Consider the following 17,241-nt stretch of genomic DNA (forward strand, 5'->3'; position numbering starts at 1 on the left):
CAAAAAATTATGATTTGGATTAACTTCCTTTTGGCATTTGGACCACACCCAGCCTACTCTGGGAACCCACCTCCTCCCTATCCTTGGGATATGTCGTCCCCTCAGGGGTTACTCCTAGCTGTTTTGCACTGGGATCAGCCCTGGTAAGCCCACCCCCACCTCCCCCGCCCCGGGATCATATGGAATGCCAAGGCTTGAAGTTGAATTGGCCCCTGCAAGGCAAACCCACTGCTGTGCTATCGTTTGGGGCCCCTTGTTTCTAACCAAAGCCTTCATAGCTGGGAGCCCTTTGCTTACCCACGGAACTCATTTTTTTGTTTTGTATTATTTTGGGACCACATCCAGTGGTACTCAAAGCTTACCACTAGCTCTTGGCTCACTTCTGGTGGGCTTAAGGAACTGTACTGGATACCGGAGATCGAACAGATTGGCTGCATGCAAGGCAAACATACTACTCACTAGACCTATGGCCTGGCCCCACGGAGCTCATTTACTCGGAAGCTTGTGCCTTTCCACCACTCTGCCTTGGCCCCATGCTGGAGGAGACGTCCTTGCAGCCTCTGTAGTTTGCTACCAGAGCTTCTAAGTTCGATGGGGGGAACGCGAGAGCATCATAGACTGGGGCACCTTCTCAGCCATGGTTGGTAACCAAAAATAACTCAGACACATGTTTTTACAACTTTTTTAATATATATTTTTATAAACGGGTCACGTGATAAAATAGCACAAGAAACACTTACCAAATATAAGGTTATATCTTCCGCATATACAGGAGAATGAGGTCGTTATGTACAATAAGAAAATGATGTCAGGGGTTGGTTGGGTTTGTTTCCTCCTCTCCCCTTAATTTCTCCTCCTACAGTCGTTGGAAATATCACAGCTTCAGTTGCATTAATACTTTGGACAAACGGTCAGCTGCCGCTCCCCAGCAGGGAGTGTGAGGAGGCGGCTGGAGACCCCTCCTGACTGCCCTGCCCCAGAGCCTCCGACCCTCCGCTCCTCGGCAGGAAAATCTTTGGGCTGTTGAACTGCTTCTGCCTCAACAGCATCTTGCTCTCTCGTTCGCTCGCTCTCTCTCGCTCGCTCTCTCTCATTCTCAGGCTCTCTGAAAATTGGTTCCTCTCTTCCAACCAGGGGTGGGGTGGGGAATTGTCCCAAGATTGGGTGTGAGTGCTGAATCTCCTGGGGCTCAAGGCTGGGGTGGAGAGGGGCCCCAGCCCCTTCCTCAGCCAACTGCCAAGACGTGCCCGCATCCCCAGGACTTCCAAGGGCTTTGGGACTGGACAGGCTGGCAGAGGTTCGGGACGCTGGGGTGGGAGGGGAGTGGTGGGGGCGGCTAGAAAGAGCCCTGCCTCCTCTGCGTGCTGGGGCCCTGGCCACTAAGGTGAGATCGCAGCCCATCCCGCCCCAAACGTGGTGGGCGACAATTCCGGCAGCCGGGCCCTGCTGACTGCAGGTCTCACAACACTGCTCTCAGGTGAGGGCTGCGCAGATGCGGTCCCCCAGTGTGGCGGTGCCACCCAGGGTCTGGCTGGGCAACTGTGCGTTATGCCAAGCCGCTGGCAGCCCTCTCCCCCCCAACTGTCATAGTGCGGCCGGGCCCTGCGGGTGGAGACAGGGCGGCCACCGGCCAGGAACAGGGGGCTCCTTGGGTCTGGCTGGCACGAGGTGGGGACGGTGAGGGTGGGGCTGGGTCTCCTGGTGGGTCATGGCTTTGGCTGTGGGCCGCTTCCCTCGCGCCCCTCCGAGGGCTCCCGGCGCCTGCGCAGTGGACGATGCGGGAAGCCCGTGAAGGCTCTTCCTCCGGCTCCCTGTGTTCTGGGGGCCCGGCCCCCTCCATCCCCCTGGGCCCTGCCCGGATGGGGGGGACAGCGGGAGGCGGCAGGGTGTGGCAGGAAAGGCGGTCAGGGTGCCGCGGGCCCCGCAGCTGGCGGCGAGAGATGGCGGCGGCGGTGGCGGGTGGGGGCAGGCGTGCAGTGCGGGCACGAGGGGCATGCACAAAGTCCCCGAGAGTGCGTGCGTGCGTGGGCGGGCGCCGCCCGCCGCCTTCCTGCCCGGGCGGGCGCGGGGCTGGGGGAGGGGCTCCGCGGCGCCCGGCGACCCCGCGCGGAGTAAGGGGCGTTCCTGCGGCGGGGCCGAGTCCCCACGCTACTCGATGACGAGGCAGTGGGGCAGGTGCTGCGAGAAATACTTGAACAGCTCGGGTGTGGCGCCGGGACAGTTGGTCAGCTCCAGCTCCTCCAGCTCCTGCAGCTGCACCAGGCCCGAGAGTCCGGTGGTGGTCAGCAGCGGGCAGCCTGCGACAGGGGTAGCAGCACGGCTGAGCGTCCCGAGGGGTTTCGGGGGCGTGGCCGCACGGAAGGGCAGGTTTGTGGGCATGGCCTGCGGGCGTGGTGGAAGTGACCTCCCGGGGCGTGGTCCCGGAGGCGGGGTTTGATGGCTTCGGGGCGGGGCCGTGACCTCTAGGGGCGTGGTTTGAGGTCTTGGGGCGGGGCCGCATGGAGGAGTACTTCCAGGGCGTGGTCGCTTGGGGGCGGGGTCTCCCGCAGCGCGGATATTTCGGAGCTGCGCTACAGGGCCGGGACTTGCTCCCCAGCTCCCTCCAACTACCGGACATGAGTCAGTCTAGGTGGGGACGAGTGAGGAATACGATTCAGGCGGGGGCTGAGGGGGCGTCTCACCTGCCAGAGACAAGAGGCGCAAACTCCTCATGGCCAGGAGGTGCTTGAGCCCGAAGTCCTGCACCTGGGCGGGAGGGCGGAGCGAATCACCTACGCATGCGCGCTCCCTAGCGGAGCCTGAGCCCTGAGGTCAGGCCGGGGGCCTGAAGCTGGAAGGGCAGGAAGGGGTTTCTCAGCCCTCAGGGCGCGGAAGGCAGCGGGGAGGGAGCGCCCTGCACGGTCCTCTTAACTTTGACCACAAAGTGTGGTTGGGGGGGTAGGGTCCACCCCAGACCTCTTAGGAGATCTGAATGGGATTGGGTCATCTGAACCGGGTCCTCCACGCCTCCCCCTCCTCCGACTACTCCCCAATCTCCCAAGGCAAGGAGGGGCGAACCTGGCAGCACCATCGCAGGTAGAGGCTGCGGAGGGACGACATGGTGGACAAGTAGCTGAGGCCAGTGTCCGTGATACGTACACACCTGGAATTTCAACAGAGGGGGCTGCCTACCTTCAAACGCCCTTGCCCAACTCCGACCCTCCTGTCTCCTTCTCTTGGAGTGCCTCTGGCGGGCAGGCCTTCCCTGCCACACCTGCAGGCGCCCCTCCCATTCCACAGCCACGCCCTCCGCACACCTGTCCAGCACCAGCTCCTCCAGACGGTGCAGGTCACAGGCCACGTACTCGAGCGCCATGTCGGTGATGCGCGGGCACCACGAAAGGTCGAGGCTGCGCAGCTTGCGCAGGTTCTCGGCCACCAGCTCGACACCGTCGTCAGTGACCTTGGAGCAGCCCGACAGGCTGAGCGCAGTGAGATTGGGCAGGCTGTGCACCACGTTGACCACGCCGTGGTTGGTGATCTCCCAACAGGAAAGCAAGCGCAGCGTGTGCGTACTGTGGCCCTGGCGTGCTGTGAAGTAGGCCAGGGCCGTGTCCGTCACGTGGTAAGCCTGCAGGCTGAGCTCGGCTAGGTTGGGCAGCAGCTGGGAGATGGCCGCGATGGCGTCGTCGGCCACGTTGATGCAGTCGCTGACACTCAGCGAGGTGATGCGCGCACTCAGGCTGGACCACAGCCCCGCCTCAGTGAAGTCGTTGCAGCCCGAGAGCTCTAGGCGCACCACGCCCTGCATCTGCTCGAGCATCACCTGTGGGGGAGGAGGGAGGGCAGGAGCATCAGTGTTGCTCCTCTCCCGCACTGCAAATGCAGGAAGGGCCAGCTGAGTGGCAGCACAGCTCGATGGAGCTCAGCTTGGACAGGTGCCCTTCACAGCATGTCCCACCTGGGCCACGTGGAAATGTAGCAGGTCAGTGGCACTGAGATCTGGTGTTCAGTGCTTGTGGTCGGAGCCTGAACCACTGCCCTCCACCTCTTTTGGGGGTGGAGGCCACACCCAGCTATGCTCAGGAATCACTCCTTGGAGGGGCTTGAGGTACCTCTGGGGTGTCAGGGATCGAACCCAATCAGCCATGTGCAAGGCAAGTGCCTTACCAGTTATACTACAGCTCCGGCCCCAGTTCCCCCATTCACCAGGGCTGGCTTCCAGAGTATGGGGAGCCCTGCGGGCAGGGGGTGTGCCTCAGGTGGTACACACATCCTACATGTGCAAGACTCGGTTTGGTCCTGGTACCTCCACCAGGGTGGCCTAGGCCTGAGCACTGCCAGCCGTAACTCCTAAAAAAGAAGCGCCTTGCCTAATTGATTCAGTCTCCATCTTGAAGGGCTCTTTTCTGTACTACCTATCTGGGGGTTCCCAGGTTGTGATCAAGGCCACAGGCTCACGCAGCAATGCCCAGCCAATCAGGATGAAGGCTCAGCTCAGAGCTGCTCAGGTCCTGGGAAACGGGACCAGCCAGCAGCGCACTGGAGCCACCTGGTCCCTTCTGTGTCTCTTTCCTCTGTGGAGATGGCAGGAATCCAACCAAGGGCCCCAGACATGCAAGGCATGCATCCTACTGCTGGGCTACTTACTTGTCCTGAAGTTCTCGCTTTTTTACTTTTTTACTTTTTTTTTTTTTTTTGCTTTTTGGGTCACACCCAGCCAATGCTCAGGGGTTACTCCTGGCTCTGCACTCAGGAATCACTCCTGGCGGTGCTTGGGGGACCATATGGGATGCTGGGAATCGAACCCGGGTCGGCCACGTGCAAGGCAAATGCCCTACCCGCTGTGCTATTGCTTCAGCCCCAGTTCTCGCCTTTTTAAAACTGTTTTTTTGACAGGCGTTGTGGAGCAGGGGCACACCCGGGCTCAGTCCTGGGTCTGTGCTCAGGGGCCCATAAGTGGCACCAGGGACTGAGCCAGGGTCTGCCTTGGGCAACAGGTGCCTGTACTATCTTCCCTTAGTTTTATTTGGCTTTTGGGCCACATCCAGTGATGCTCAGAATTTACTCCTGGCTCTGTGCTCAGGAATCACTCCTGAGGGGGCTTGGGGGGCCAAATGGGGTGCCAAGGATCGACCTGAATCAGCCGCATGCAAGGCAAGTGCCCTACTTTGATACTAAGAATGTCAAACCTAATTACCTTTGAACAAAGAACCGACACTTTCATTTTGAACTGCATCCCCCAAGTTCTGCAGTGAGTTCTGCTCCCCATTCCCTGAGTCCCTTAGGGTACAGGCACCACACTTGTCACTTTGCTCCTCAGGTGCCCCGGTGCCCCCATGCACCACTTGCTCTACCCAGCCCTGACCCCCGGCACGGGGCGCACCTCCAGGCCGGCATCCGTGATGGTGGAGCGCTTGAGGCTCATGGCCTTGACACCCTTCTTGGAGAGGGCGTAGTTATCGATGAATTCACAGATGTCCAGGTCTGAGACGCCCACCAGGCAGAAGCCCTCGAAGCCACGCGCCGCGAAGCCCTGCAGGCTGACGAACTCCTTCTCCCCGCCCGGCAGCACATTGTAGAGCTCCTTGGCATGCAGCACGGGTGTAAGGCCCGCCCAGAACTTAGGCTGGTAAAGCACGCGACGCCAGGCCTTGCACACCTGGGCCAGCACACACTTCTCACAGGCCGAGAAGTACCAGAAGAGGCCGTTGAGAATCTTCTCATCCGTGGCCAGTGGCGGCCGCTCTGGCAGGGGCCCAGAGGTGGGTGCTGAGGCTGCTCCTCCAAGGGGGAGGCCCCCCACCAGAGCAGCCCGGGGCAATGGGACAGCCAGGTTGGGTGGGGGGAGGGTGGGTGGGGGCGGTGGCTGGCAGGGCCGGTTCTTGGCGGCCGGCGTGCCCTTGGTGATACTAGCCGTTCCCATGCCATTGGGCTGGCCGGGCAGCTTCACCAGGCCGTTGCGAGGCAAGCACGGGGGCTTGGGGTCGCCGTCAACGCCGGGGCTGGACATCTTCCCCACTTGCTCTGCAGGGAGGGGCCAGGAGGGGGGTGAGTGCAGCCTCTCCCAGAGCTCTCCCGGGAAGCCCCCTCAGTCCCCCCACCCCAACTACCTGAGTTCCAGCCTCCTGTTCAAGGGCCAGAGCAGGGTCAAGAGTGGCCAGGGCCACACTCCAGAGCTTGAGGCAGGTGCCCACTTGGCTCCTCCATGCCCAGCACCGTGACATGTCCCCTCTGCTGCCCTCACATCCACATAAATGCCATGTCCTGCCCAGGCAGGTGGGCCCGGGGAGACCTTTGCTGGTGCCGGAGGCTCCTGGGCATCACTCAGGCAAAGGGCAGGTCCTATCCCCAGCTCCGCAGGCTCACGTGGCCTCTCCACCCTCCACCCTGCCTACAGAGACGCCTCTGCCCGCCACACCCAGGCATCAGAGGGCACCGCCTGAGGCCACGCCAGTGAGGAAAATTGAGGGTAGAACCAGAGCTGGTGGTGGAGGGAGCCCCTTGGAGGGGGTGTGCTGAGACTGGGAGGCCCTTCCCTGGCTCCCTGCACCTCAACCCTGCCCATCTTCCGCAGGGCCTGGGCAGGTAGACACCACCGCCTGCGGGTGTGTGCACGCTGGACTGACGCCTCACAGCATGGGCCACACGGCTCCCCCTCACCCTAGGGGCCATCACCAGGACCCTCAAGTCTCCGAGGAGGACCCCATTAGCAGCCCAAACCCAGGGCAGCAGAGCCACCCTGCCTGTCCTTCCCAGCACCCCTAAGAACCCCGAGAGCTCCCCAGGACCTTGGTCCTGCCACCCTCTCCCCCAGAAGTCTGCCCGCAGCTCAGTACTGGGCCCAAGCAGCCCACATCCCACACGGCCCACCAGCAGGCTGTGGGCTCGGCCCGTGGCAGCCCTGGGGACCGGAGGAGCCTGGAACCAGGGTTTGCCCGCATCATGTAAAAGTACCGTGGGAGAAGGGCACCAGACGAGGCCCACATCTGTCCTCAAGGGAAAGACGGGACCTCTTCCCAGGGGCCTACAGGGAGGGGGTCTCCCTTCCCGCAGAGCCTGCGGGCGCCCCGCCCTCCGAGCTCAGCTGGCTGCCCAGCGCCAGTCGCCGGCTGCCAGCACCATGGACAGCGGCCTGCGCGCTGCTCCGCAGGTTTGGGGCGCTGAGGGGAAGGTCCCATCCGGCCCAGCCCCAGGGAGGAGCCCCACACGCAGGCGCAGGGAGGGGAGTGAGGAGAAGCCACCCCCTCGCTTGTCTACAGGGGCGGAGGCGGCGGGGGTGGCCCCGGGGAGAAATAACTCAGCAGCGCAGACTTGGCTCCCAGGCCTGTGCACGCACGTGGCGCGCGGGAGTCAGGGAAGCACGTGGATGGGGGGGCTCCCTCCCCCACCAGCGCACTCACATTCCCACATGCCCACAGTCCTGTCCTCACCGGCTAAAAACAGGAGGTCCTGACCTCCCCCTGCCCTGCGTCCCGCGCTGCGCCGCCCCTGAGGCCTGCCCAGGACTCCATCCCCCGCCTGGACTGCTCCAGCGTGGCCTGAGAGTGTGCGTGGGGGTGAAGCGCCCATCGGCTGCCCCGCAGAATGGGGGCGGCTGTCTGCGGGCCGGGGAGGCTGAGCGAACACCCAGGACATGAGCAGATGAGCAGCCAGAGGCAGCTGGGGCGCAGTCCCACCGTTGGCAACAAAAGCCAGTGCACCTGTGTGTGGGGGGGATTGCCAAGGTGCCTGCAAAGCTCCATGGCTGGGTGAGCTCCGGAAGGACCTGTGGGAGGCACAAACTGGCCGGACTCAGGAGCAAGAGGTCCTGGGGACTGGGCTGATGCAACAGAGGGGCCAGAGTGAGTCCCACCATGGCACTGCACCAAGATGCTGGGATTGGAGCTGTGTCCCTCCTGCATGACAGGGGTGTGCTAGGGTCCCCACCCTCACTCCCTGCAGCCCCCCCCCCGCATGTCCTGAGGACCTTGTGGCCCAGCGTGGGGGCTCCTTCTCAGCCCCTCAGTGTCACCTCTGTGTGCAGGGTAGCACTGGGTGTTCAGGCTCTGCTAACCCAAGGAAGCCATGTTGGGTGGTGGGAGCTGCTCGGGGCTGGGGTGATACTGGAGACTGGCACTGGGACACAGTGTGGCTGCAGCGGGCCTGCATCCCAGCTCTGAGGGTTCTGGGGGGCAGGTGGCCCCCTACAACCCAAGGGCGTCATCTCCACAAGGCTCTCGGGCCTCAGCAGACTGAAGTGCTGTGCCAGCCGTGGGTCATCCCCACCTGCGACTCGCAGGGCGGCGGGCCCAGGTCCTTCACCTCCCACTCTCCTGGCTGCTGCAAAGCTCCCTCTTCCCTTGGGGGGCGTCTGGCTGGGACCCACTCTGGGGGCCTCCTGGGCCCCTCCTGTCTCTCAGAGCACCCTTCTGCCCCTCTGTGCTGACGTCTGTGTTCCCACAAGGGGTGGCTGAGCAGGGGCTACAGGTCAGACCCCCCCCCCCCCCGGGGCTGTTCCCAGGCCCTCTGAGGTGCCCTAGAAATGGGTGTGGGGGGGGTCATGCCTGAGCTTTACTCCTCAGCTAAGCGGCACCAGGGTTTGGCCAAGTTGTGGAGGCAGTCGGGCAGCTGGTTTCTGGCGCTGCCCATGTCCACACTCTTCTCGGCTGCGGGCAGGTGCTGCTATCCAGTTCCCTGTGACCCCTGCCATCCCGTGGGCTCTCTGCCCTGAAGTGAGGACCCCACCGCGCTGTCCAGCACAGTCAGGGGTGGCTGCAGGAGGCCTGAAGGAGGGGCAGGTGAAGCAAGCAGCCTCAGCCATCTGCTCCCTCCAGGGGTGAAGCTTCTGCCAGGGCGGGAGGGGCTGAGGAGCGAGTGGGGGGCTCTCCACGCACCCACGCGCAAACCCAGGCGCCAACCCGCCCAGCGGTGCCAGTCCAAGGGCCTCCAACCTTGGTCAAGGCCTGCAGCCTCCTCCCGCACCGGCCAGGGCCAGTCTCTCCCTGACCCTGCGGAGAACACGCAAGCCTACCCAAGGAACGGGGCAGCGTCTGCCAAGAGCCCACTGGCGCTGACACCCGTCTCCGGGCGGCCAGGGAGCCGAGAGCGCAGCAGGGGGTCAGCCGGACCAGCCGGGCCAAGGGCTCAGGGCTCTACCTCCCCGGCACCGAGCGAGGCGGGTGGGGAGCGGCCCCCGGCGGCCCGGGCTAGGGGCTGGGGGCGCTGGCGGCCCGGCGGTTACGTAAGCGCCGGGGACGGGGGCGGCGGCGCAGTTCGGACCCCTCGCCCGCCCCTCCTCATCGCACCCCTCCCTCCCTCCGCCGCCGGCCCGCGCGCACCTCACCTGGGCCCGGGCTCCTGGCTCATGCCCCGCCGCTCGCCGGCGGCTCCGCTCACGGGGCGCGCTGCATGGGCGCCGGCGACGCGGGGAGGCGGCCGAGGTGCTGGCCTGGCCAGCGGGGCCCGGCCGCGCCCCGCGCCCCGCGCCCCGCGCCCCGGCCCGGCCGGCCCCTCGGCCGCGCCCCGGGCGGCGCTCCCGGCGGGAGAGGATCGGCCGCGCGAGCGCCCTCGGGGAGGCCGCGGCTCCCAGATAAATAAGGCCGCTTTGCAGGGAGCCAGCGGCGCCTCCTCCTCCCGCGCCCTCCCCTCCTCCCCGCGCTCCTCCGCGCCCGGCGCGCGCCCGAGCCCGAGCCAATGGGGCTCGCCGAGCCCGGGCCGGGGTGCCCGGAGAGCGCGCGGCGCCCGCCTCGCGCGCCCGCGCCCGCCCCGCCCCGCGCGCGCCCGCCGTGCCCGCACCCGCCCCTCCGCGCGCCGCGAAAACAAGCGGGAGCCGCGGCCCCCGCCCCCCCCCCCCGCCCGGCGCCGCCCTGCACCTGGCGGGCCGGGACCCTCCACAGGCAGAGCCACCTGGGCGCAGGGGCATGTGGCGGGATACGCGGTGGTCACTCGAGGGGCCCACGTGGCGGGGCCTCCCGCGCTGGGGCGGCCCCGGCTGAGCGGAGATGGGGCCGAGCAGCCCGCCGGACCGCGCGCGTGGCAGCCGCGGGCCCGAGGTCATCCGGGGGCCGACTAGTGTTTTTGCAGTGCGGTGGGGGGGCGGGGGGCGGGCATCCACTTGCCAAGGCGGCTCTCCTGCGTCACGCAGACTTGGGGTCATGCCCTGCGCTGACTGACGTGAAGCAGAGAGGCCCGCGTGGGCAGGAAGATGGCATGTGTGTCAGAGACAGCACCCCACAGCACAACGGGCTGGTAGGCGGGCCTCACGTACAGGGCAAGGGGGCTCTTGCCCTCTGCGGATGCCTTGGAAGGCGCCCAGACACCCCTCTGTCTACAGGCTGAGGATTGCCAGGCCCCTGTCACTTCACCTGCTGACTCCTGTAGGCCCTTCACCTGTCTACCACAGCCACCCCGCTTGCCAGGCACCTCAGTCCCTGTTACCTTGAAAGCAGTCGCTGCCCCACACTGGTCTCTCCTCACTTGACAGGTGGTAGCCCCAGCCCAGGCAAGCTCCATCTCTCGGGCGCGCCTCACCCTGTACCTGACTCGTGGCTCCCGTCACGCAGGTGCTCCCAGGGGGTGCACCTCATCCTAGAGCACCTTCACCTAGCAGCACCCCACCTGGGCACCTTACCTGGAGTGCCTCCACCTGGAGCATCTTAATGGCCAGGCACAGATCTCTGCTGTCTGGGCTGCTGGGAGCGCCAGGCTCTGGGGTGATGTAGGGTGAATTTTATCAGCACATCCCAGCTACGTCCCTGAGTCTGTGTGGGAGCCCCCCAGTCTCCAGGACAGAGAGACAGGGCTCTGAAACTCCCTGGTGTCTGCCCAGGGCCTTCAGAAGCCTGGGTCCAGTGATCATGCCCAGATGGGCAGGATAGCCCCTCCTGGGAGATGGGTCTGGGTCCCAAGGAACTCCCCAAAGGTGGTAGTACAGCACAGGGGTGGTAGAGGCCCTGCTCAGCAGTGGAGGGAGAGCTGGAGCGATAGTACAGTGAGGAAAGCACTGCCTGGCATGCAGCTGGCCCAGGCGAATTCCCTGGCACCCCATATGGTCTCCTGGCCCCACCAGGAAGGATCCCTGAGTGCAGAGCCAGGAGTAAGCCCTGAGCACCACCGGGCATGGCCCCCAAACAAACAAAAACAGTAGCAGGAGAGATGGTACAAGGGCCAGGGCCATACCTGGCATGCAGCTGATCCAGGTTTGATGCCTAATGCCATAGGCACCCAAGTACCACTGTGTGACTCCCTGAGGCCGAGCATGGCTGGAGTGGCCCAGATAAGCCCCACACCCTTAGGCCCTCCCACTGAGCCGCTGACTTGCTTAGCTGAAAACCACAGGAAGGGGGCCTAGCCCCCAGAGCCATGCTTGGGTAGCACCCCAAAGGCTGATTAGGCCTCCTCTGAAACCCTGGCCTCCCAGGCCAAAGAGCCCACACTTGCTGTTCAGAGCTCTGCCCCACGGTCTCCTCACACACAGCTCTGTGCCTGTCCCTCTCCCATCCCAGCTCACCTGCCAGGGGCAGGGGCTGCAGGGGCGGCCAGGGCTGAGGGTGACTCAAGGCCCAGTTGTCGCCACGGCAATGCCGTTGCCTAGCAATGGCGGTCTCCTAGCAATGGGAGCTTTTCCGGCCTGGCTGGAAGCTATTTTTAGCTCGGAGGCACATCAATCTGCAGCTGCATTTTTGGCTCCTGGGGAAGATGTAAGGTGTGGGGGGGCGGGCTTCTCGTCAAGGGGAGACAGGAGCCACACTCCCACATGTCCTGAGGCGTGGCCCCGGGTGGGTTGGCATGCTGGTGGGAGGAGTAGGGTGCAGAGGAAGGGCAGCCTGAGGTCACACAGACCCAGGGAGGGCTGTTCTCTGTAGCCAGGGGCTCCGTGGTCAAGCTGGCCAGGGTCAGTGTGTACCCCTGGGTGGCCTCATTCATGGGGGATCCTGGCATCCTGAGGACCTCACTTGTAGGGCCCATCCCTGCCCACTGCAGGGAACAGGCCCTGCCCTGTCCAGCAGGGTGCGACCGGCTGAGGGGCTGGGGCACAGACTCTAGCTGAGGACACGGGAAGTCATACCACACTCTCCCATGCAGACTCATATGCAACAGGGATGCCCTGTCCCCTCCCCGTGGCTCTGCTGGTCCCTGCACCATTCACCCCAGGGCCTTGCCCCTGGGCCCAGACCTGCTGTTGCTGCCCCCAGCTGGTGGTGATATGGTGAGATGGCCCTCGGGGGCCCCAGTACTGCCAAAAGCCCATCCGGCTGTACCCAGGATCAGGGCTTGGGGCTCAGGACTTGCGCTGCCTGCCCTGTGTTCTGTTGGGTTCCGGGATACTGCCTGTCTGGGGGTGTCAGAAACCACCGTGAGATCCCCGCATGACTGAGGGGGTCACACGCGCCTGTGCTCCTGGCTGTGATGGGTGGAATGCAGAAAGGGCCTTGGGGGACCCAGGGCAACATGCACAGGAGCGTGAAGCCCGGCTGAAACCAGGGAACGCCCCACGGTTTGGGGTATCACCCACACTCCCCCTCCCCCTCCCTGCACCCACACAGGCCACCCCTGCCTGGCTACTCTCCATGGTCAGCGAATCCTGCCATGGGGCCGGGAGCAGACACAGCCTGCATCCCATGCTGTGGGTCAGATGTGTGGGAAACTGCTCAAGGTCAGACATGTGCTGTTCCAGACAAGACCATCCATGGAAACCCACTGAGATCTCTTGGGCACGTGGGATTCGTTGGCAGGGACCCTGGCTCACTCAAGCTTCAGGGAAGCCAGGGGCTGGCAGGGGTCGGAGACTGAGTGCAAGGCAGCCAGCAGAGGGCGCCAGGAGCACACTGTACCATCCAGGAAGGGCCCAGTCCTCCTCTAACCCTTTAAAAGCTCTAAGGGACAGGCTGAGGCAAGGGCACAGCGGGTGTGCCACTTGCCTGCCATAGGGCTAGCTGACCTGGGTTCGAGCCCAGGCACTGTAGGATAACAATGGGTTTGTCCTTTCGGCTTTGCCACAGGGAACGTAGTTTACCTTAAAGCAATGTTCTTTCTGTATGGACACAGGAAGACAATAGTGTGCTTTGTAACTTGGGAGTTGATTGACTCCAATAATATTTACTCCTGGGCATCTACTCTCGACTCAGTTGCCCTTAGTTCATAGCACGCCAAAAGCAGAGTCCCGACAAGGGACTGAATGGACCCAGGGCAAGCTGTGAGCTACCCTGGCATCGAAATGAGCCAGAACCAAACTTTAAGTTGATATATCTCTTACTGTGCTCATGAAGAATGATCACGACCATCCTGTTATTCGTCGATTGCCTCGAGCAGGCCCCAGTAACGTCTCCTTCATCCTAGCCCTGAGATTTTTTAAAAAGTGCTATATTCAAGGCTCTTTAGGAGAATGAGACCCATCATTGTTACTGGTATTTGGCATATTGGGTACACCACGGGGAGTTTTCCAGACTCTGCCGTGTGGGCAGGAATTTAGATCTTCCATTTATAGATGGAATTACCATTCATTCAGCAAATATTAAGCATTTTCTTTTTGTGTCGTCAATTCTTCAAATGATCTAATGGTAGGTAAAAGGCAAATCAACATATTCACTAATGAAGAAACATATCACAAATAGTAATAAACAAAATTTTAATGAATGATGAATGAAACCTATGGTTATTCTGAACTACCTCTCTGGAAAGGTGACTGAGATGTGAGATGAAAACAAAAGGACAAAAAGCGAGCAACAGGAAAACAGAGAAGGATGACTAGTAAAGCAAAGAAAGACCTAGAGATCAACCACTGGTGTAGAAGTAAGCTGATATAGTCAAGAAGCTATAAGCAATTCAGTGCGAGTGAGTAAATGATCAGAAATGGCAAATGAATCAGAAAAAGAAATCATATTGTGTGCAATAATTTTAGGTCATGGAAAAAATAAAATAGCCAACAAAAGAAAAAAAAGGGGGGCCTACAGAGAAAGTACCTAGATTAAGGCACTTGCCTTGCATCCTGACACCCTCTTTCAAATGGCTTGTACCATGTACTGTCTCCTAGGTACCACTGGGGTTACTCCTGAGTACAGAGTCATGAACAGCCCCTGCACGCGGTCAGATGCAATCACCAAATTCAAATATAATACCAAAACAAAGAGCTTGGACTTTAACTCTCGAGATAACAGAAAGTTTCTATAGGCTTTTAAGGGAAACTGGTCTTAAAGTTCTCTGACTGACTAGCATCTGAAGAGTATCTCTCTAAGGAAATAGGAGAACATTATGTTAGTGATACAGATGAGATTTGAAACTTTCTTATATTTGAGCCATGGAAATAGTGAAGTAGGAATATTGCTAGAAATATTAGAAGTAGATTTACTACAACTATTTAAGTGGATTACTAGCTGAGGAAAGAAGAAAGACACACCCTGAATGGGATCCCGCCCTCAAGCAGATCTCCTAGTAATCCAGAGTAATCTCTCAAAATGAGATTTAATCCTTGAGTTAATCTCCTGGAGGAGTGGTCTTACCTCTCTTTGTTGATTTGTTAATGCTCAACCCACCTTTGTGTCACCACCCTATGTGATTGCTATATAAACTAAGACTGTAAGAGCAGAGGGACCAGAGTCAGAATCCACAGGAGAGAGTCAGAATCCAGAGCGTAGGGCTCCAGAGAGAGAAGCAGAAGAGCTCCAGAGAGAGAGATCGGAAGAGACCAGAGGAGAGACTACAGAGACAGAGTCAGAAATAGAGAGACAGACAGAAGAGAACACAGCAGCACAGACAAAAGCAAAGCACAAAGGAAGAGCTGTCCCAATCTGGTCCATACACAGTGGCTCGAGGGCACCAAATGTGGGCAGCAAGAAAGAGCTGCCCCGAGAGCCCGCCAACAACACATCATTATCTTTGCATCCCTCCTCTGGGCACGTGTAAGATATATTTTTTACAGCTGGCGTCTCTGGGTGAGCACAAAATACCAACTAAAGGTAAGAATAGCGTTCGGTGTACCCCACTCTAGAAAGTGAGTGGGAAAATAAGATTTTGTAGTGTGCTGGGAGTTAGAATCCTAGCAGGTAACCCCCACTAAGATGGGACAGATTCTGGGCCTTCCCAAGATCTTTCATAGTTTTTCGAGCCAGATTGAACGTGCCAAGACATTTATGGATTTGATTCAGTGTGTCTCCCACAGAACAGGGGACCCAGAACTCTGCATTTCCAGAGACCAACTTCGGTCCTGCTTTAAGGTAGTTTATGAGGTAAACCCATGGTTCCCAGAAGAAGGGACTCTAGAAATCAACATTTGGAAAAAAAGTTAAGAAAAATATCTATTAAGGCATCTAAGGAAGGGACTAAGATCCCCCATGGAATTCTGGATTACATGGGAGATTATTAATTCTATTCTTCTGTTTTGGAAAAATACAGTTGAGGAGGAGGAAAATATTGGGGATAATACAGCCTCAGCTTCTCCCGTACCTAAGTCTTGAAAGGGTGTTCATAGTAAAAATATTTCTAAGGCTGATGAATATCGCTCCACTTCCAGTGCATCATATGAAAGTGATGCAGATTATGAGACTGCTCACACTCCTTGAATTCTGAGCCCGAGAGTAGCTCAGATGAGCGGCCTCCAGATCACTCGGGACGTGCTCCCAAGATGGAGAAAAATCAGCTTCCATCCTATCACAGATTAAGAATGGACTCACTCAGTCATTTCAAAAGGGCCTCGCCTCATACAGACCTACATCCCTGTACTGTAGAGAATATCTTACAGACTGGAATAAAAAGGCTCATTGGGTACCTCAAGATTTTCACGTGTTTGCTAAAATGTGTTTAAGCCCTTCTCAGTACTTGCAGTGGAGGATGTGGTTCAGTGATGAGGCCAAGGCAAAGCTTCAGTGCCTAAGCCATGCTGGACGAAAATTTTCAGGGACTAAATTGACTTATGAGATGTTAATAGGTGAAGGAAAATGGCGCGACCCAAAAAGGCAAGTCACCTTGTCATGTGCTGTTTTTGCTCATGTCAGTGAAGCAGCCCTTTGTGTGTGGAATAAGATTGATGCAGATGCAGAATTTAAGGGAAGTTTTACAAAGATTATTCAGAGAGGCTCAAAACCTTATGCAGACTTCATAGGAAGGATGATGGAAGCCATTGAAATGCAGGTTAAGGGTAAGGAAACTCAAGAGTATTTATTGAAACTGTTAGCCTTTGAAAATGCTAACGAGTATTGCCAGGCCATCTTGCACCCTATTAAGGAGAAGGAGGACATAATGGGGTACTTGAAAGCATGTCGAAATGTTGGTTTTGTTAAACATAAGGTGCAGATGAAGCCTGTTGAGGTCTATGCCTTACAAGCTCAGAAAAGATTTTAATTGTGGAGAACCAGGCCACTTTCATAAAGATTGCAGGGCACCTCCCAACTGTGCTACTCTGAGAGCATCTCCCAGACCCTGTCCCAGGTGTAAGAAGGGAAACCACTGGGCCAGAGAGTGCCGAGCCAGACTTGAACCTCCTGGGCCCTGTCCCAGGTGTGAGAGGGGGAATCATTGGGCCAGAGATTGTCGCTTCAATTTTGATACAGCTTTGACTTCAGTTCGGGACATTTGCAAGGAAGCCAGCCCCAGGCCCCGCAAAATCAGGGGGTGTTCCCAGTTGTAGCCCCTCTCCCAAATGTGGAGCTCCAATCAGTAGACTCGCTACAGTCAGTGAGGGCAGGAAGCGCAGCCTTGGATATTTCCTGCCCTAATACGATTACTATAACCCCTGACCAGTGTCCCTACAAACTAAATTCTGGTGTAAAGGGACCAATCCCACAAGGTGCTACAGGCCTACTTTTAGGGAGAAAGCAGCTTGACTATTAAAGCAACACTGTGGCTTTAAGCCCACAAAGTCTACATATTCCATGGATATATGGCATGTTAAATCAAAAACAAAAAAAGAAGGCATTTCCTTACTTGAACGTATTGGGGAAACTCCTCGTGGGAGGAAAAGTCTATGCTTATATTTTCACAGGTAACAGACCCACAAAGAAAATGTGGATTCCACTATGTCTCGTCAGAAGTTGAATTGATTCAACCCTCAAACCATCAGAAACTACTTAACCCTCTAAAGTTCAGTCAGTCAAACCAATTTCAGCTGGAAGTCACAAGGAAACTGGAGGAGTCCACATCAGAGAAACAGCAAAAAAAGGTCTTCAAACCTCATCCGAGACAAACCTCATCGAGATGCATGATGTCGTCAAAATGCGAAAAAGTGACTCTCATCATTCCTGGACAGTGCAGGACAATGGGTGCTTTATAACAAGCACTGCTCTGGGT

At 59.0% G+C, this 17,241-nt stretch overlaps 1 protein-coding gene across 2 annotated transcripts; it reads right to left on the reverse strand.

Annotated features, from left to right (window-relative positions):
* Positions 1-668: 668 nt before the first annotated feature.
* Positions 669-9,496, reverse strand: FBXL16 (F-box and leucine rich repeat protein 16). Of its 2 annotated transcripts, none has more exons than XM_056135195.1 (6): positions 9,300-9,496; positions 5,366-6,006; positions 3,297-3,805; positions 3,058-3,142; positions 2,682-2,745; positions 669-2,297 (listed from the first exon to the last, which is right to left on the reverse strand). In XM_056135195.1, the coding sequence occupies exons 2-6, from the start codon at positions 5,990-5,992 to the stop codon at positions 2,149-2,151; spliced, it is 1,434 nt and encodes a 477-aa protein (XP_055991170.1). In that variant the 5' UTR covers positions 5,993-6,006; positions 9,300-9,496; the 3' UTR covers positions 669-2,148. The 2 variants fall into 2 exon arrangements, with proteins under 2 accessions (XP_055991170.1, XP_055991169.1); XM_056135194.1 differs by having other exon boundaries at positions 9,305-9,490.
* Between the last annotated feature and the right edge of the window lie 7,745 nt (positions 9,497-17,241).

The sequence above is a fragment of the Sorex fumeus genome, unplaced genomic scaffold (genome assembly GCF_029834395.1).
Source record: "Sorex fumeus unplaced genomic scaffold, SorFum_2.1 ptg000110l, whole genome shotgun sequence".
Classification (NCBI taxonomy): domain Eukaryota; kingdom Metazoa; phylum Chordata; class Mammalia; order Eulipotyphla; family Soricidae; genus Sorex; species Sorex fumeus.

What these genes read in the sequence shown, in the direction of transcription:
- FBXL16 (XM_056135195.1), bottom strand. Translation starts at nt 5,992, where the DNA reads ATGTCCAGCCCCGGCGTTGACGGCGACCCCAAGCCCCCGTGCTTGCCT. An exon ending in TCACGGATGCCGGCCTGGAG is followed by an intron (nt 3,806 to 5,365) that starts GTGCGCCCCGTG and finishes CCTCCCCCACAG; the next exon opens with GTGATGCTCGAGCAGATGCA. An exon ending in GCGCCTCTTGTCTCTGGCAG is followed by an intron (nt 2,298 to 2,681) that starts GTGAGACGCCCC and finishes CCCCTGTCGCAG; the next exon opens with GCTGCCCGCTGCTGACCACC.